Below are 22259 nucleotides of genomic sequence, written 5' to 3' on the forward strand. Positions count from 1 at the left end.
TTTTCTATCATCTCTTTTAAGATTTCTTAATTGTACTTTCTGACCAACACAATACTTTGCTGTTGCATGCTTTATGTCATAGATGTTGTTGCATGCTTTTTATCATAGTCAATTTTTTGTTTCTTTTGTAAACAAACAATATTGTTCATGGTTTTTTTCTTCAATTCTTCTTTTTATTTCTAAAGCTTTTTGTAAAACTTCTTTATCATATACAAGATTATATTCATCATCATTGAGTCTATCAATGATTTTACATCGATTAGAAGGCAGGGTTGTTGGTTATACATAAGCAAAAATCGCGAGTCTCCCATTAAATCATGCACTTTAACAAGTAGAACAAAAAAGATTCCATCTAAAACTGACACCCAATTTTGAATATTTTCATTTAAGATCTTAATGATTGCTGTCTTAATTGTTTGGTTCTGCCTCTCTACAAGGCCATTTACTTGTGGGTATTTAACCGAGATAACATGCTGCTGAGTACCTATCATGCCATGTAATGCAATCGATACAAAGTTTACAAACTCCAGACCTTGGTCATTGATTTGTACTTTAAAACAACCATGTCTGCATATAACCTTATACAGAAAGGATGCTACTGATACTGCTGTTATATTGCTTAGAGGTTCAGCTTCAGTCCATTTAGAAAATAATCAATAAGAACAATTACAAATTTGAATCCATTCGATTCAGGTAATTGAATTAAATCTACACCAACTTGCTTCAATACTTGTTGTTCCACTTTAACAGGTTTTAAAGCAGGAGAGACTTTAAGATTTCTGTTGGAGGTTTTCTGACATCGCTCACTTTGATTTGTATGCATTGCGATATCCCCCACTTTAAATGCCAAAAATCGCGAAGATATTTGCTTTCTAACAGTACTAATGCCAAGGCGACTGGCTAATGCAACAGCTTTCTCTAATGTTTCTCATGAACTTCTTTAACTATGTTTAGTTGCTCTTCTCGACCTATTACCACAATCACCTACGAGAAACAAAAGTTTGTTTGTAGACATTTAAATAAAAACAATAATTAGAACAAAAAAAATGTTTCAAATGTCTGTAATTGCAAAAATTTTACATTGCCTTTTAAAGCTTGCCTTTTTTCCTCTCTCGTTTACATCTTTAGGAGACTTTTTGTCATTCAAATATTTCCTGATATCCTAAAAGTTAATATTTTTGTACATTTTGAAAACGCCGAAAAAATAAACGCCAAAAACTGTTTATTAAAAAAGTAAAATAATAACGATAACAGTAAAATTCCAACGTTGAAATTTTACTGTGCAATAAAATTTTAACGGCAGTAAATTAAAAAACCTATAGCGGGCACCTTTTATGTTTCGAAATTTATTTAAAGTGCAAAATTCATGTGTAATTTCAGCTTATGGTTTTTAGACAACGAAAAGATTTTCCTTAGTTTTTGATTTCTTTACCTATACTCAGAACCATCCCGAAGAGATCTTGAAGGAGGTAAGGGTAGGGGTAGAGGGAGGGTTTGGGGGTGGATTTTGAATCTGCTTTGTGCCAACAAGCGACTAAAAAACCAACTAGTGACTAAAAAAAAAAAGGACCTCGTTTACTTCCATTTGCCAAACACACGGTTGGCAAATTTCTAAGAAATAAAGGATGCAGTTGTCTCATTATAAAGTTTAAAATTTGTTTAAAAATCACAAAACCCTCATGCTTTTTCAAGTGTTAATTATATTTTCAAATGTTAATTATATTATAAAATCAATGTTTTGACCGATATCTTGAACTACATTTATATTAAAAAGTTTTTTACAGGCTTTTTTTTTTACCCTACCAGAATTGCTATACATAAAATTGAGTGTGGTTGAAGGATATCATTTTTAAACATTGCTTGGAGTTCTCAGAAAATGGGTTTTAATAATTTTTATTTTTCCGACATCAGTTTTTTACAAAAGTAAAGTCAAAATAGTAAATGCCTATTTTTTCTATTACAAAAGTCTATTAATATGGTTTGATTACTTATTTTAAAATTATTTTTATTGACAACTTTGATTTATAAATATGTTTTAGAAGTTTTGTGTTTAAAGTTTTTGTTTTTAAAGTTTAAATAATATGTTATAAATATGTTTTTAAAATAAGACCGATAATTACAATACGTCACAGTTTTGAAAATTCTCAGAATTAGCCAATATCTACTATTTAAACTTTTATCGCGTATCGCTTTATTTACTTGATTGCATCACATGTTGACAAAGTTTCTTTACCCATCTCGTTTTTAAATAGTTTCTCAATATAAAAAAGTTTAAAGTTTAGTTACAGTGATAATATTTGTTTTAATTTCAGGGCTGCAAATTTTATTTTATAATAAATAACTTATACAACTATTATAATTGTAATGAAACAGTTATAAAAATTGTAGCAGCTAACAATTATTGAAAATAATTATTGGTTACTATTATTAAAAAAACGCAATTCTTTTTATAATTAAAAACTCTTCATACTAACAGTTTGAGATTCTGTGTAATAAAACTTTAAAGCTTTTTTTATGTTAAAACCTTAGACAAAAGGTTTTTACTTTTTTATATATCTTCATGTTTTTGTTTATTCCTAAAAATTTTACATTTCTCTCATTTATTGAGTAATTACTTTGTTGTATTTTAGATAATTTTAAAAACGTTGTCTTTTATTTAGTTTTGGAATATTGTTTTTTTCTAACAACCATTTTTTAATTTAAATCTTTTATGTATTGAAAAAATATTAAGTTTAACGATGTTCATTTCTTGTTTGTGTTTGTAGTGCCATTATCATGAATATTGTTAATAAAAAAGTTTTTTCTGACACTGAAGAAAGTCAATCTTTACTACCAAACTATATAAAGGTTCATGAAAAAAAAATTGGGTATGTATGTTTTTTCTTTTCATTTTTGTGTTTGAACACTTATCTTTAGATAAAACATGTATAATTTGTTTAGATCTAATATTGAATAAACCATTGTCAAGATATTAAATAAGGTATTTATCCAGGTATTATAAACAGTGATGAAAAGGCAAACCAAAAAGATTTAAAGATGTGTCTTTAAAATAACATTTAAAAACAATGAAAGCAGCTATTGATTTGATTGGAAATTATTAAAACTTAGTCAGAGAGCACTCAAAAGGTCTGTTGTTTTTCCTGAAGTCCTGAAGTTTTTTTTTTCAAATCTTTTATATCAAAACTTCAATAACCGACTTCTAAGTATCTCTGTTATCATTACTCCAATGCTAAAGTTGATCTCATAGAACCACTGGAAAATATACATTCTCCTTTACACTCATAACCATACCTGCTGCCAGGTGTCTAAACTTATGTATATTTTGCTTAAAGTTCCTCTAAAATTATATTTGAAACATGACATAAAGTTATATTTAAATCATAATTTTCTGAAATTCCAAAAAAATAATTATTTTCAAATAAGCTTTTTTTTTTTTTACAGTTTTGTAGCTTTAGAAAATCTAGATATTTTATTTTAGCTTTATTATTTATAATTAAATAAATATAAATTAATTCATAACTAGTTTATGTTTGTATTTATTTTTATTTTATAAAAATAATTGTCACTAAAATAATGATTTTTTGTGTCTCCTGCAAATAGTTTTAACATGCTAAAATCACAAAATGTTTAATTACAGAATATTTATCTTTCTGAAAAAAAAAAAATCACATTAAAAGAATCATATCCTACAAAATTTAGTTTAAATTTTAAAAAGATGATATTAAATTATGGATTTTTCATTCATAAAAATTTTTATATCTGAGTTTAATCGTATTTGGATTAAAGTTTACCAAGAATCTTGCTTTTTGTAAATTGTTGTTCAGTTTTTTTGACTTTCCTAATAATTCATTGAAGAAATTTGTTAATTTATTCAATTCCAGAACACAAAAAGCAGGATTCGACTGTTTTAAAGCAGGATTTGACTGTTGGACAAGCAACAATCGATTGAAGCGGCTGTCACAGTGTGCTTAAAAGCATGCTCACTGGCCGGTCCAATTACAGCAATAAATACTACTACTACTACTACTACTACTACTACTACTACTACTACTACTACTACTACTACTACTACTACTACTACTACTACTACTACTACTACTACTACTACTACTACTACTACTACTACTACTACTACTACTACTACTACTACTATTACTACTACTACAAATGGCTATACCAATTAAAAAATTTATAAATCTTTATCAATCAAATTAATAAATTACCAGATGTGTTTGGGTTCCATACTCAAGTCTCTTTTTTTTCAGAACAAACTGTCTGTTTTACAACAGAACATCCAGACATATGCACAGATCAAGTTTTAACTATATTTAGTATTTCTTTACTTTTTTAGGAAGTGTACATATTTTCTGCATGCTAAATATTTACCTACATCATATAAATTTTTTTTTAAATATTTTAAATTTTTTTTATAATTATGATATTTATAATTTTTTTAAAAACTTTAAAGATTTTTTTCTAAAGTTTTTTTAATTAAAAATTGCTATAATTAACTACAAAAATTAAATTTAGCTTTTGGATAACTGTACACACATGTTGAGTATTCAAGTTTTACTTTTTTAGGTAAGCTCTGTTACTTAAGTGATTTGTATCCAATTTAAGCATTTCTTCAAACAACAACAACAACAAGTATTTATCTGATTTTCTCACTTTTTAACTATTTCATTAGATAATATAATAGGCATTTTCTAATTCAGTGATTTATAACAGTAACAAAACCTAATTAAATAAACCTTATTTTATTAATAACAGTAGCAAAACCTAATTAAGTTTTGCAACATTCTATTATTATGCTACTTAAAGAAATTGCAAATGAAATGATAAAATGTAAGTCTTATCGAAAGTTATCGGAAATATTTTTAATGAAGCGTTGTAGAATAGCTTTTGTAAATTTTTTAATATTGTTTTATTTTACTATTTTTTTAAAATCAGTTTTTTAGAATCATTACAAGAAAGAAATTTTTCAGGAAAGAAAATTGTTGCTCAAAAATGTACAAAAGTTTATAATCTTTTTTTTCAAAAATGGATACCTCTTGATTTTAAACTAACCAGAGGAAGTTGATTTCCTGAAGAGTCAAAGATGTTAGTTCCGTGAAGGTTTTTTGGAAATTTAACCTAAAGCTTTATAATATATAAAAGTTTTTTGAGCATGAAGGAACATCCAATAAAAGGATGTTACTTAGCTGAAAGACAAGTCATACGAAATAGTAAATATGTTATAAAGAGTAAAGATGTTATTAATTGTAGCAAAGGCCTTGTCTACAATTTTCAGTACAGTTTTGAATTTTTTTAAATTATATCATTAAATTTTTGACAGTTTTGGACCTCTCCTTCCTTCCCTTATAATTAAGTCAAGCGCTTTACTGACCCCTCTCCTAAAATTATGCAAACTAATTTACCCATCCCCTTTTTAGTGAGATTTTAAATATGATAATATTTTAAATTTTGATAGCTGTTTTTAGTTAATAGTTTTTAGTCGATAGTTAATACATATTTTATAATTTTAATACACATTTTTAATTTTTATAATTTTATTTAATTTTTTGCAGTCCTATAGTTCCATTTAAATTTGCATAAATTAACAGTGACTAAACAAATAAGTAACCTCTGAGGAATTCTGATCCTCAATAAATATATAGTTTTAATATTACTATTTACAAACAGTTAGTGGAGTATTGTGGGTATCAAAATTTTTTACAAAAGTGGAGGTGTGGATTCAATTCATGTTTTATTTTTGTAACATTTTATGTTTTATTTTGAAGTTTATGTTTGAAGTGTATTACTTATTATTGTTATTTAATATCAATTATATTGCTTTTTATTTAATAATTTAATAATTATATTATTAAATTATTAGATAAATAAATATTAGTTTAATGATGATATAGCTGTAATACTTAGACAACCCTAAAGAGAAACAGATGCAACCTTTTAGCAATTGAATGGGTTGGACCTGCTCAAGGGCAGGTCCAGCAATATTTTCAGGGCAGTTCTAGACTATTTTCTAAAATAAAGAGGGCCTTATTAGAAATACTAGTCTAAGTATGAAAACAGTGTTCTATACTAGGATGAATAAGAAATTTATAGAGGTAGAGAATAGAATCAGGAGTAACAAAATGGCACAATTAAGAGAGATAACTTTAGCATTTGCAATGAATTATATTTATGGTTTCCATAAGAGGTGTAATGGTAATCCAAGAAGTAGTGAATGGTAATCCAAGATGACATGAAGTAGAGAAATTAGTAATAGTGTTGCCATTCATTAAAATGATAGTATCAATATTGCAATAACTATAAGAATTAAGCTGTTTTTGAGTTGAAATAACAAAAAAGAGATTTGTAGAGAATGGATTCCAGAATTAGGTAAAATGGTGAGCACAATGAAAAAAAAACAACCTTAGCACTAAACTAACTTTGTAATGGATTGTATATATGGTTTCTATATAAGGTCAGTAATTAATGATAATTTGCAACCGGTGGAAACTACAACTCGTTAGCTGGTTTTTGTTCAGTTTTCTTGAAACCGAAAATCTTTTTTTTTCCTAAAAAAAACCGGTCTTTAATTATACATTACTAAATAGATAAATAGTTTAAAGACTTCTTGACTTAACAAGCTAACAAGTATCTTGGAAAGCACAGACACCATGAAAATGTATATAGTTTTAATTAGCACTTTGATATTACATTTGGCTTTATTTATTTTAATTTTTTTTTTTACCAGTTCTTAATGGATTACATGCTGACAGAATCTTTCAACAATTTTTAAATTTTGAAATAATCAATGCAATCCAGAAAAGACAACCCAGCAAACATTGTTTTAGTGGATTTGCAGTGGACCTATATAGGAATTTTTTAGTGGTTTATTGGAGTTTTGATCATCATTTACTTAGTGGACCATTAGTGACAGTTGCTATAAATGGCAAGTCGATAACTTTCCAACATGTTAATAATGGTTAGATATCGCCTAGTCACTTTTGGCGTCTACAACTAATGGTCCACTAAGTAACCGATGAGCAAAACTTCAGTGGTTCGCTCAAAATGCCTATATAAGTCCACTGAAATTCCACAATAGAATGTTTGTTAGGAAGTAACACTAACTTGAAATTCTTTATCAACCTTTTGATATTTTCGTTTGTTGTTTCATTTTGTTTGTTGTTCAATTTTTCGTTATTATTTTTTAATTATTTTAATTTCAGACTTGTGCACCCCATGTTTGAAATAAAGTAGTATTACCAAATTTTGATTTTTCTTGTACTCTTCCTGTTTTTAAAACTAAATTAAAAAAATCCTCTTTATAGACAACATTCTAAAATTCTACTAAAAATATATGTAAAATATCTTTGTTACATCTTCAATATATCCATATATTTTTAATAAATACATTTACTTTTTAAGGTTCTGATCCCTATGATCTTCTTTTGGAAATCTACCTTTATATTGTTAGTACAAATTTTTAGAGTATTTACCGCTGAATTAAATATATTTTTAAAAGTCTTTTATGTATCACAACTAACTTTGTAAACTAGAAAAAAATTAAATTAATTAAACAATAAAAACAACTTTTTCGTCAGCAAATTTGTTTTTGTATTTTTGAATTTTATATCACTTTAAGTCTTATAAATTGTAGTTTATTTTTAGATTATTCTTTTGCAAACAGATCCCATGCATAGTTACAAACAGCATATTCATTTATGTATAGTATAAAAATTAAAAATAGGTTTTGAGTTGCCACAAAAAAAGAAGATTTGGAACAGAAAAAAAAAAGGCTTAAAAGTAAAAAAAGTCTAAGCTTCATTAGATTCTAACTAAATTAATAATGAATATAAAAAGATATGTAAGTTACTCTTCATTGATAAAATATTGAGCAGCCGTGGCGCAGTGGTTAGAGTTCTGGCTCAGAACCCAGAGGTGTGAGGTTTGAAGTTTTTCCAACCCAACAAGCGACATTAGTATGGAAGGAGGAGTGAACTTCCAGTTAAGTGCTCTCCTGCAGTGCTCTGTGATAAGACTGTTAGAAATTCTGGAAGCACCTAAATAACTACAAAAAAAAAATAAATATATAAAGTTAAAAAAAAAAAAATGTATAATAATTAATTTAATTATTTGCTATAATTAAAGGAACTAGGTTCCTGTGTAATGATTAGATATGTAACACATATCTAATCATGAGATATGTAACACATATCTAATCACAGTCCAGTGTTTTCTTATATTGTAGAAATAACACTGTTTCTTTCATTAAGTATTGGTAACACATTTGATACTCATCTACTGGAATAAAAGAATCTTCAATTATAGTCAAAGCAGAATCATTTGTCATTCTTACAAGAATGTACAGAACAGAAAGAAGGAACAGAAGAAGGAACAGAAAGCCATTTGCATCCAAAACATGATTAATTGCAGGACACTTTTTTTCATTTAAGTAATTCTTTGGTTGTTGGAAAATAAAATGCCTTTTGAAGCAAAAAAAATCCTAATTTTCTCATTCACTCCTTGAGTTGCAAAAAAAGCGTGTTTTTTGCCTTTGGTATTTTTTTGGGTCAAAAAATGTTTTTTTGGCGTTTTTTTGACGTTTTTTTGTTCTTTTTAGTGTTGTTTTACTTTTTTTTGGCATAAATTTTGGAAAAGTTTTCCTTTATTCTAGTATATTTTTAGTATATGACCGTTAAAAGCACCATTCCATGTATAAACATTAATTTAACATAAATTTTTAATAACAAAATTAAACTAGCTTTAAGTTAGTTATATATCTATACATTCTGTAAGGAAATGTTTATTTGCCATGTTGTACTAACAACTGTGATACTCTCATTATATGTAGAATCTATTTTTATCCTATAAGAAAGTTACCATTTTGATTTTAATTTTTAATTTACATTAGTAAATATATTAGTATATAATACTATGCAAATTTAATATCAGACTTCAAATGCTCAAAAATAATAAGCAATCTATCAAGATTATTTACTTACTTGAGCATTTGTATATTGTGTAGTAATTTAGTCTTACATTGTTATATTTGTCAAAAAAGTGTATATTGCTAGTAGGCCCTTATAAAAAAAAGCCCTATACTGAACTTAATTTCAAGTAAAATTTAAAATTTTTGAATTTTAATGATTTATGGAGTTTTCCAGACCACCTTCACCTGGTGATTCGTAATATATTTATAATTTATTTTTTTCTGCATTTTTTTTCTAATTACATGATTTATTTATCTAGACTATATATACAGTTGCGGGCAGTGAATTGTACACAGCAATAAATTTCTATTTTTTTATTTCTTTTAACCTGAATTTAAATAAGTTTTAATAATTTGTATTATTATATGAAATATATTGTAATATTTTCTCCTCTTCATTATGGATTAGTTATGAAATAAAAAATACAGAATATGTAACCATTGAATACAAAGACGAAGAGATAAAAAGTAACCAAAATTACTGCTGTGTACAATTCACTGCTCGCGACTGTATATCATATAGCACTATATCAAAACATTTCCAAAATTTTTTAACATGCTTTATTTTTTAAGTTCAATTTTTAGGCTGATCTCTAAAGTTAACTTTTATGAATAATCTTAGTTTAACTAAAGTTAAACTTAAATTATTCATAAAAGATCACCACAGGACATAAAAAAACTCAGTTCTGATTTTTTATCTTAAGGGAAGGGAAAGGGGGGAAGGAGTATTATTTATATATATATAATATGTATATATATATATATATATATATATATATATATATATATATATATATATATATATATATATATATATATATATATATATATATATATATGTGTATATAGATATATACATATATATATATACATATATATATATATATATATATATATATATATATATATATATATATATATATATATATCTATATATATATATATATATATATATATATATATATATATATATATATATGTATATATATATAGATCTATAGTTTGTTGTCTTTGGGAAGAGCGGAAGGAAAAAAGTGATTCTTACGCCAACACATACGTCACTTTTAATTACTTTTGACTTTTGTCCAACATTTGCGTGTTGGACGAAAGTAAAAACCATTAATTTAATTACAAATAAATTGTTTTTAAAAAAAACCACAAAAACGCAAATTTAATTGACCAGATGTTTTTAACAATACAAACAATGTTATTATTTTTATTTTTTTTAATAAAATGTTTTTATTTTTAATTTTTTTAATAAAATGTTTTTATTTTTATTTTTTTTTACTGTAAATCATGCGCGGAGTGTTGCTACATCAACTATCTTTTAGCCTAACTCGCAAGGGAGTGCTGCTACATCGACTGACAAATAGCCTGACTCGCAAGGAAGTGCTGCTACATCGACTGACAAATAGCCTGACCCGCAAGGGAGTGCTGCTACATCTACTATCTTTTAGCCTGACCTGCAAGGGAGTGTTGCTACATCGACTGAGGGTTTGGTTGGGGGCAGGCAGTCTATCAATTAATAAAAAAAAATAATTCCGGTCTTGCATTTTAATTTTTACTTTTTGTCAACAAAATATGGAAAAAACTTTCGGACAACATCTACGGGTTGTATATATATATATATATATATATATATATATATATATATATATATATATATATATATATATATATATATATATATATATATATATATATATATATATATTAGTGTGTCCCAAAAAAAAGAATTTTTTTATAAAAAATATTTTAAGGGGTCCCTCAAGACCCTCGAAAATTTAATGGTCCCTAATATTTTCAAAAAAAATTTTTTTTATAAATATGTCAACCTGGCACTCAAATGAAGCGAAATTATTTAAAAATTTCAAAAATAATAATGATTTCAAATATAGAATTGTTATTTTTGGTTTTATTACATGAAAAATTACTTTTTTTAACAAAAAACAAAAAAATGCATTTTTTATGTATTTTTATGACAATTTTGATAAATAAGTTTAAATTTTTCCAGATTAATTATTATTTTTATTAATTTTGCTTCATTTGAGTACGAGGTTAAAATACTTTTAAAAAACTTTTTATTTTGAAAATATTAGAGACCCATTAAATATTCAAGGGTCTTGAGGGACCCCTTAAAGTATTTTTTATTCAAAAAAATTTTAAATCTAGTGTTTTTGTATTAAATAGAACACATTAAGGGGGTATCTGAATATATTTTTCAAAAATGTTGTTTTTTAAAACACCTAATATATTTATATATATATATATATATATATATATATATATATATATATATATATATATATATATATATATATATATATATATATATATATATATATATATATATATATATAAATAAATAGTTTGTTGCATTTGGGAAGAGCAGAAGAAAAAAAATGATTCTTATGCCAACACATAAGTCACTTTTAATTACTTTTGACTTTCGTCCAACATTTGTGTGTTGTCAGGAAGTTAAAACCATTAATTTAATTACAAATTAATCGTTTTTAAAAAAAAACCACAAAAACGCAAATTTAATTGACCACAATGTTTTTAAAAACATTCTGAATGTTTTTAAAACATTCTGAATGTTTTTAAAACATTCTGAATGTTTTTAAAACATTCTGAATGTTTTTAAAACATTCTGAATGTTTTTAAAACATTCTGAATGTTTTTAAAACATTCTGAATGTTTTTAAAACATTCTGAATGTTTTTAAAACATTCTGAATGTTTTTAAAACATTCTGAATGTTTTTAAAACATTCTGAATGTTTTTAAAACATTCTGAATGTTTTTAACAATATAAACAATGTTTTTATTTTAATTTTTTTTAATAAAATGTTTTTTTTTTTAATTTTTTGAATAAAATATTTTTATTTTTGATTTTTTGAATAAAATATTTTTATTTTTATTTTTTTTACTGTAAATCATGTGTGGAGTGTTGCTACATTGACTATTTTATAGCCTGACTCGCAATGGAGTGCTGCTACATCTACTATTTTTTAGCCTGACCCGCAAGGGAGTGTTGCTACATCGACTGAGTGTTTGGTTAAGGCAGTCTATCAATTAATAAATAAAAAAATTCGGGTCTTTTAATTTTTACTTTTTGTCAACAAAATGTGGAAAAAAACTTTCTGACTACATATAAGAGTATATATATATATATATATATATATATATATATATATATATATATATATATATATATATACATATATATATATATATATATATATATATATATATATATATATATATATATATATATATATATATATATATGTATATATATATATATATATATATATATATATACATATATATATATATATATATATATATATATATATATATATATATATATATATATATATATATATATATATATATATATATATATATATATATATATAAAAAGCTTTAAACAAAGTTTGGCATGCTGTTCTTTATGAGCTTGTTTCAAATTGTGTATCTGGGAAAGTTTTTGAGATTATCAAATCATTTCTTTCTAATCGCTTTATTAAAGTTATCTTTATTTATAGGTCCTGTTTTGTTTCTTGATTAATGATCTTCCTAACAACCTTACATCTAAAGTAGCTCTTTTTGCTGATGACTCAACCTTTTACTCCTGTCTTGGCAAAAAGTCTTCTCTTTTTGATTGCTTAGAACAGACAGTTGATCTTGAATCTGATCTCACTTCTGTAACAGATTGGGGTTTACAAATTTTAACTTATAAATTTTAACGCCAACAAAACTCAGTTATTTACTGTAAACAACTACCACAATACTGTTGACATTCCTATATTAATAAATGGCAACCCTCTCACTGAGTCCTCTTTTTTACATCTTCTTGGATTATCGTTTACTACTGACCTTTCATGTAAATAAAATATACAATCGATTGTTAAATTAGCATCCCTTTATCATGATCATCATTTTCTTACCCCTCATTCCATTCTATACCTCTGCAAATCTCTTATTTGTCCCTGTATGGAATATTGTTGTCATATTTTGGCTGGTTCTTCTAATGATGTTTTTTTTCTTCTAGACAAGGTCCAAAAATGCATTGTAAACATAGTTGGAACAGCTCTATCTGCTAAGCTTGAGCCTCCCATTGCCGTAAAGTTGCATCTCTTTCTCTATTCTATGAATTCTATCATGGTTGCTGCTCAAAGGAGTTATCATCTCTAGTTCCATCAACAAAAGCTCATTCTCGCTTGACTTGCCATTCAGCTAAGTCTCACTCATTTACTGTATCTGTCCCTGCATGCTTTAAAAACTTTTATTTGTCTAGTTTTTTTATCCGCATTTTAACCCTTTGGAACACTCTTATCTTCTTGTTTTCTTGATTCATACAACCTACAACTCTCTAAGTCTGCTTTCAATCATTTTCTAGCTCTATTACTCTATTCTTTTTTTTCTTAGTAACTCTAAACTTAATAGTGGCTACTTGCAGTCTTGTTGGGAGTGAATCATGTAAATAAACAATGTTTATTGTGTCAATATATAACACTAAAACCAATAAAGATAAAATCATCGAAGATAAAATTATTTAAGAAGTATTTATACAGGACTGCTTCAACCCTGTTAACCTTTTAGCATACCAAAATAAAAATGATTTCAGAAAATTTCAGTATTGATTGTCCTATTTAAATCAAAAATTAATATAAGAACTAAGGTATTGCCATTAATGTTAAATTTAGTAGCTTAAATAATGAATTTTTGAATATTTTCCAAAAAAACCCAAAAAAACGGACCCCTGCATTTTTTTTTTCAAAAAAACAACCAGAAAAATCAAAAGAACAAGAACTCAAAAAAAGTGTCACATCTCTATTCACTCCCTGCAAAGTGTAATTAAATCTACAGATTCATCTGTGTTAAAGGTATCTTTTATTTCCATTTAGTTTTTTGAAAAGTGCATTTCCAACATCAGCAATAGTCTTATTATTTTGTGTATTAACTCTATATAAGAGGTAACCCATTAACTGGTTATCATTTAACTCTAAACATTCGTTTGCTACGAAGTTGTTTATATAGTTAACAAGTTTCTGTGTCCTTACATTTTTTTATCTTATCACACAGTTCTGTAAATGATTTTCTTTGTTTTGCAAAACAGTTTTTTTTTATGTTAGTCTCCTTTAAATAACATCTTTTTATGCTTGTGAAAATATAGATACATTCTCATTTTTCTTGAAATCTTTCAGGCGTTTATAAAGTTTCTAGGCTTTTTCACACACATTTTCAAACTCTTGTGAATTAGCTGGCAGTCCAATGTTTTTTAAAAAGTATTTCTTTAACGGCTGAATATGTTATTGAGTTGGGCTTTACAGCTTTGTCAGCTTCATGTGAAAAAACCTGTTCCAGTGATGTATTTTACATTTTTATTTTCTTTCATTACATTAATTTATTAGTTTACTTATGATGAAACACAAACAAAACAAAATCAAATAAATAAATAAAAATTAACATTTTTCACATTTGTAACTATAAATAAAATATTCATTTAAAAAAAGAAACAACTGTTTCACTGTTCAATAATTTAAGTCATGTAAATAAAAAAAGAAACTTGCCTCAGTTCCCTTCAGAATATTTAAAAGGAGAACTATTAAATATTTTTATAATATATGTTACAGTAGAGGCAAGTTAGCACTTTAGACAAAACCTGAGATTTAATCTGGTTTTTTGTTAAAAAAAACAACACAAATTTACAACAAAGTTACCCATTTTAAATTAATTTATTAAAAAGATATATTCCACATCAAATAAAAAAACAACTTTTCATAAGCTGTTTATTAATTCTCATTTTGTTAAAATCGTTTTAAATGAAAACCATCTGAATTTACTAAATATTTTAGATACATAAAAAATTTGAAAATTTACCAACTTCAAAATTACACATTGTAACTTAGAAGTTAGCGAGAAACAGTTTTTTTTCATTTATCCACAAATTTGTCTGGCTTTCTAAATAATTAATTTATATTTGCATTCTCAAAAAAAATTGTGTGTTATTAATCATTGGGCAAACACTCTTCTGTTAGAATTTAAATTTTGAAATTTGGATTCATCCATCCAAAGTACAGTTTTTTCTTCTAGTGTCCTATCTCTGTGAGTTTTAGACCAAACCTGTATGGTTTGGTCTAAAATCTGACAAAATTTGTTTTTCTCATGTTGTCTTGTTAATTTTGGGTTTTTAGTTCATCTCAGAGACTCAGGCTCAGAGATATCCTCAGAGACTGGTAGAGTACAGTGTCTTTTAACTGTTGAAACTGACACTTTACTTGGACAAATTTCATTTAATTTTGCTGAAATTTGGGGTTTTGGTGGGTAAGTATTGAACTGTTAAACACCGATTTTACTTTGAAATTACTTTTATAAATTGATTTTTAGCTACTGTTTTAATTTTGGGTCTTTAAGTACTATAAATTATTAAACACACTGTTATTAGGGGGATATCTTAACAGTCTGCTAGTCTAATAACCAGTTAATAATCAGTTGACTGAAAGATGCTTACTAATAACTTTGGAAACAGTTTTAATGATTTTATGTTTACACAGGTGCAGATGTATTTATAATAGTTTTATTGTACAGAATTAATATAGAAATATCATCATGAGAATGCAATTGCTATGGGTAGTAAACATTTAAATTTTGTTTGAGTTAAAACCAGACACTCCGAGTCAAAAAGCAGTTGCAGAAAAGAAACTACATTTAAGAACTATTTCCTGTTTTTAGCAATTAAAAGATGCAAAATAAAAAATTAAACTTTTTAATAATATAAACAATAATAAAATCATAAGTTAAATTCTTACAATTTTAAAAATGTCAAATAGAACCTTATAAAATTCAAACTACAAAGTTTCTAATTTTTTATAAATTTTTACATTATATATTTTCTTGTTGATACTTTATAAATGTCAAAATATTTAAAGAAGCTTTAGTTTCACTTAGAAAATTGGGATATTACTATGTTTTAACTGTGTTCATTTTTATTCTGTTGCTTTAATACTTGTCTGTAATTAAATTTAATATATAAATGAGAACATAAAAATGATATAATATAACATATAAATGATATAATGTAATTAAATCTTTTATTAAGTAATTATTACAGTAATTTTTTATAAAATGTTAATTTAAATATTTTTTGAATGTTGCATCATTTTGTAACGACATCGGTAAAATAAATTTTATAGGCGTTTGTACCTTTATAATTTAGGTGTCACCAAAATTGCAGGGATTGTTCAAATGTTTTTAAAGCATTTATTGGTTCAGCTATGATTGGTATGCCATTTGCTGTTAATCAAGCTGGAATAGCTGTGAGTTATTTTTTTTAATTTTCTTTTCTTTTTTTTTTTTTGCTTTTGTATTTTTTTTCTTCTAAGTAAAGGGGTTAGTAACTTTAGGAAGTTTATTGCTAAACTATTTAATATTTAATAATATGTAAATTATAATATAATAAAAAAATATTATTTAGGAAATTTGTATTATTAAATTAGTTGATTAACAAATTTGTTGGAAATAAATAAATAAATACAGAACAGTAAATAGAGAACAGTAAGCTTAGTATGAAAGTAGTTAAGTTAATAAAAAAGTAAAATGTTGTTATTTGTAACGTAACTAAATAACAGGACTTGCATAAAACTTAAATGAGTTTTTTTTTTAAAACTTTGTTTCCAACAAGGCTGCATGCATTCATTATTAGAGTTGGAAGTCACTGGAAGAGAAAAGATGAAGCTTATAGAGCGTTAACTTGCTCTATAAGCTTCATCTTTTCTGACAGATGACTTAAAAGTTAGCAAGTTATATAAACCAGAAAAGCAAGATGAAGCGAATTCCAAAGAACTAATGTTCGAGGAAAAAAAGTAGACAAATTAGAGTTTTTGAAGCACTTAAGAATAGTCATAGAAACAGGATGAGGCTTAATTGAATGACGAGTAACTTGAGAATGAACTTTAGTAGATGGCACAAAAGACACTAGCTCTTTAGAGCAGTGCCCATTATAGTATTTGTAGAAAAGAGAAAGAGAAGCAACATTTCGACAATGTGATAATGGTTTGAGGTTGGCTGCAAGAGCAGGTCCGACTATGTTTACAATGTGTTTTTGCACTTGTCTAAAAGGGAAAGGGCATCTTTAGAAGATCTGCCCCAGATATGGCAACAGGATTCCATAAAAGATGGATTTGAGATTTATAGAGATAAAGAATTGAATTCGGAGTAAGAAAGTGTTGAGCACGATAAAGAGATGCAACCTTAGCAGATGCTAATTTGCAATGGATTTGATATATGGTTTCTAAGAAAGATCGGAAGTAAGAGTTAATCCTAGAAGATGAAGGGTAGATGACTTATTGAGTACATCACTGTTCATTAATATAGGAAAATCTAAATTATTGCGATAACGATCGGCTGAAAAAATTGGGTTTTATCTGAATTAAAGTTCACCAGCCACTGTGAGCCCCATGCTGTAGCAAAGTAAGATCCTTTTCAAGCTCGAATGCCCCCTCCAAGCAATCAGAGAGTGTTGGCTTCTTATCATGATAAGAATAAATGGTAGTATCATCAGCAAACAATGCCACCTAAGATGTGAGAATATTTGGAAGATTGTTAATGTAAATTAAAAAGAGTTTTGGGCCAAGGATAGAACATTGAGGAACCCCTAATGTTACAGGATATGAAGAAGAGTACCGTCCATGGAGGACAACTTTTACACTATGATTGGTAAGGAAGGATTCGATAATCTTAAAGATGTTACCTAATACGCCATAAGAAGAAAGTTTATGGAGAAAACCAGCATGCCTAACTTTATCAAAAGCTATAGAAATGTCAAGGGCGATAGTCTTAACCTCACCACCTCTATCTAATGCAGTATAAAATCTATCAGTTTTTACTGTTAGCAAATCAGCTGTAGAACAAGAAGATTGAAATCCATATTAATGATCAGAAAGTTATTAGATTCAAGATGAGTGATTAAGAATTTGTTAATTAAGAATTCAAAAAACTTGCTTATGATAGGAAGAAGACTAATGGGATGGTAGTTTGACGAGTCAGATCACTCTTCAGAATTTTTGAAAATAGGGATAACAAATGCTGTTTTCCAGCAGGCCGGAAAACAAAACTCTGATGAGCACTTGTTAAATAGTTTAAGCACTTGTTAAAAAGTTTAAAGGACAGCTCCGGAGAACACTTCTGCAAGACTATAACAGGTATATTGTCTGGATCACAAGCTGTAGAAGAGTCTGAGCAGAAAATGACTTTAAATACAGAAGCTGGAGTGTTACGAATGTCAAGCAATGGATCAACCTCTTTGTTGCCTATATCAGGTAGAACGCAACTAGTGGAATTGAGAGATGATATTGACAAAAAGTTCTTAGCAAACAGTTCAGCTTTGTCTTTAGATGAGGTGAGAAAATGTTAGCCATTTAAGAGGTGTGGAGTAACAGATTTGCCCTTTTTATTGATACTGTTAAAGATTCTCCAGAAGACACAAGAGCCTAATTTTTGAGGTGAATTATGAGATTTTATGGCCTGAGAATAACAGACTTTAGCATTAGATAAAAACCTTTTTACAATGGTTTCTAGCAATAGTAAACAAATGTCTCTTTTCTGGAGAATTGTTTTACTGATAGATATGTAAGTAATGATTTTGATTGGAAATTGCAGCAGCACAATGTGAAGAAAACCATGGAGAAGAGTGAGGCTTGACTTGGAATTGTTGAGGTGGAATAAAAGATTCCATGCCAGCCTAAATCCAAGAAGTTATGTAAGAAGCCTATTTGTCAGTAGGAAGATGAAAGATTTCTTTTCAAGGGCCATCACAAAGAAAATCACGGAGAGAGTCCCAGACAGCTTTAAGGTAGTTGTAAGAGGTATGATGATAAGAGGATTCTGATGATGAAGGTGAATATGATAATAGTTTTAGAGAGATCAAACCATTATCAGAAGCGCCTAAGGGTGAATGTGGAGAAACTGAGCACTGATTAGGATCAGAAACAAGACATAAGTCAAGTAGAGAAGGTAAATGATTTGGGTTGTCTGGAAAGCAAGTTGGAAGTTGACTATTTGAGTTAGAGATTAAGAAAGGCAAAAGTTGTGAGCCTTAACACCTGCAGAGTCACTGATACTAGTTGTATCTCACTGAATTGTGTAAAGTCTACATGAATTGACAAGCTAAACATTTTTTCTGCAAATCAATCTGATTTTCCTTCTCAATGGTCTTGGTTGTTATGTAGTTATCTCAGGTTGTAAAAAAACTTTTAAATTTTTTAATAACATTTATAAAAAAAATGGTAATGTTCTTGAGACCAAAAGTAGCGGTTGTGGCGGCTCATTGGTCTCCAGAAAGTGAATACTGTTAAAAAGGCATTTTTTGAGAATAAACTGTTTAAAGTTCTGTGCAACCTTTAAAAAATGTCTTTAGTTGTCCCTAAGAGCTAAAGTTAATAACATTACCTATTTATGCAGGAAAATATCCTGTTTCCACTTATATTTATAATATGTTTAAACAAACAACATGATACTCCTATAGGACTGAAGTTGCAAAAAGGTTACTAATTTCAAAAGGATAACCAAGTCAAAACACATGTTGTGTTTAGATTTAAAAAAATGAATTAAAGTTTTAAGTAAATTTTTTTTAGTTTATTAGTTTTATTTTAAGTTTGAAAAAAATTATTTTACTTAATAAATGCATACAATAAAAAAAACACTTCATTTTAATAACATGAATTCATTTAAAAATAGCATATTTTATTATAATACGCACATTATGCAGACTCAATGGTTACTTTAACTGTGAACGATTCACATGAATTTTTTTGTTAGATACCATTAAAGACCTATCAACTTTAGTTGCGAATTCAAATAATAATTTTCAATTTTCTTTTTAAATCTTTTCTTTTTAGCAAAACTATTGAAAAAAATTTTCCTTTTATTATTATATTATATTTTATAGATTTTTTATTTACTTTTTTTTATATACGTTTTTTGATTACTTTTATTACTCTTAGAGGATACTTGGTATTATTAGGCATTAAAACAATTATTGTATTTTAAATACGTAATATATTCCATAATATTTTTAAAAAGTGAGATTTATTTTGCATAATATAACCTTAGAAAGTTAATTTCAATTAACTTATTTAGTGTATTTTTTATTACATATTTTATCTTTTTGAAGTTTTTGAATAACAAGGTTGTCACAATATCTATATATCTAATAGATATTGTGACAATCTTGTTATTCAAAATATTATTATCTATATATCTATCTATATGTATAAATATATATATATATATATATATATATATATATATATATATATATATATATATATATATATATATATATATATATATATTATATATATATATGTTTATAAACATTATGTTATATAAATATATATATATATATATATATATATATATATATATATATATATATATATATATATATGTTAATAAACATTATGTTATATATATATATATATATATCATGTTATATATATATATATATAAATACATATATATATTATATATATATATATATAACATGATATATATATATACATAACATAATATATATATATATATATATATATATATATATATATATATATATATACATATAACATAATATATATATATATATATAACATGATATATATATATATATATAACATAATGTTTATATACATATATATATATATATATATATATATATATATATATACATATATGTATATATATATATATATATATATATATATATATATATATATATATATATATATATATATATATATTATATATATATATATATATATATATATATATATGTATATAAACATTATGTTTATGTATTTCCTGCATCCTCACTTTTCTTTATTAAAAACCAAACTTTGTTTGAAATCAATCAAAAAGTAATTGGTTTTATTTATCATCTGAAAAAGGTCAGCTCTAATGACCCCTGACCGCTACTGAGTTCCATATGTCATTGAAACCCTCCCTTGCCAAAAGTATATCAGTCTGACTCCCAATAAAACAAGTGTTAGAGATTTTAGAAATAATAATGGTTTTATATAAAAATCAATTACTTATTCTTTAGATATAATTAGTTTGCTCACAGGGTTCCACATATCATTAAATTATTTTTCTACAAAAGTATATCAATCTGGATTTCAAAAGAATCAGAATTTTATTGAGATTTCAGTAAAGTTATTGGTTTTAAATAAAAATCAATTACTTATAATCTAGTTACAAAAAAACGTTTTTTTATTTGGCAAAAAAAATATTTCTTCACAAATAAACACTCTTTAATGCACTTTCAAATTAGAAACTAAGTACATAATTTTACACAAGATGTAGTAAGAGAATTGGCATGAAAATATGGTTAATCCTGTACCAAGTACATAAGCTAACTTAAGGAAAAAATGATCCTTCAGAAAATTTTTTTTTTTTGACTTTTTTTTAATTATTTATGATATTTTTCTTATGTTTTTTTTTAACTATGTGGTTTTAGTTTTTGTTAATCTTCTATGCAATTTTTACAGTATATACTATTTTACAGTACAGTACACATTTTTTAAAAATTAATAAATTGTTTAGAATGCATTTACATGATAATAATAAAATAAACAAACCAAAGTTAACCTTTCAAATGATTCGTTATTATAAAAAAATGTTTTATAAAAAAATATGTATAGATGGCTCAATATTGTCCATTTTTTTTAATGAAAGATTTTATGGTGTTTTTAACTAAAATTTGTGAATCATTAATAAAAAGTTTTTTTCTGCAAAAGACAAAAGGCTTTAAATACTAAAGTGATTTTAATTATAAAAACTTTAACAATTTTTTAAAATACATAAAGTTACATGAGTTTTAATCAAGTTAGTTAATCAAGTTATTTAAATAATCCTGAAGTGTAGTGAATTTTTTTTAACATTCTGATTATGTTTTTGGTGCTATACTGAATCCTTAACTGGATGTGATGTATATTATGGATGTAATAACTGTATGTAGGTACATAAAACAAAAACAAAAAAAATAGTCAAGTTATAACTGTTGTTACATACCTTTCTTAAACATTTAACTCCAAAACATGAGTCTTGAAAACTTTTTTCAATTTTATTACTTTTGTATAGTTTAAATTTTTTTTCAGTTTTTATCTAAATTCTAGATAATAATAAGCAATAGTTTTCATCTAAATTTAAGACAATTTGCAGACCAAAGTGTTTTAGTCTAGAACCAAATCACATTTTTTTGTTGTTAAGTTTTTTAAAATAT

At 25.9% G+C, this 22259-nt stretch overlaps 1 protein-coding gene across 5 annotated transcripts in view; it reads left to right on the top strand.

Annotated features, from left to right (window-relative positions):
- The first annotated feature begins 2754 nt into the window (after positions 1-2754).
- The window catches only part of LOC136083741 (proton-coupled amino acid transporter 1-like), a 35786-nt gene continuing 16281 nt past the window's right edge, over positions 2755-22259 (top strand). For 2 of the 5 annotated variants that reach the window (XM_065803388.1, XM_065803386.1), the window contains exons 1-3: positions 2755-2867; positions 4582-4647; positions 16200-16299. In XM_065803388.1, coding sequence (XP_065659460.1) covers positions 16258-16299 — 42 coding nt within the window. In that variant the 5' untranslated portion in view covers positions 2755-2867; positions 4582-4647; positions 16200-16257. Of the gene's footprint in view, positions 2868-4530; positions 4648-16199; positions 16300-22259 lie in introns of all 5 variants that reach the window. The other 3 variants (XM_065803385.1, XM_065803384.1, XM_065803387.1) reach the window with 2 other exon arrangements.

Source organism: Hydra vulgaris, chromosome 08 (genome assembly GCF_038396675.1).
Source record: "Hydra vulgaris chromosome 08, alternate assembly HydraT2T_AEP".
Lineage (NCBI taxonomy): Eukaryota > Metazoa > Cnidaria > Hydrozoa > Anthoathecata > Hydridae > Hydra > Hydra vulgaris.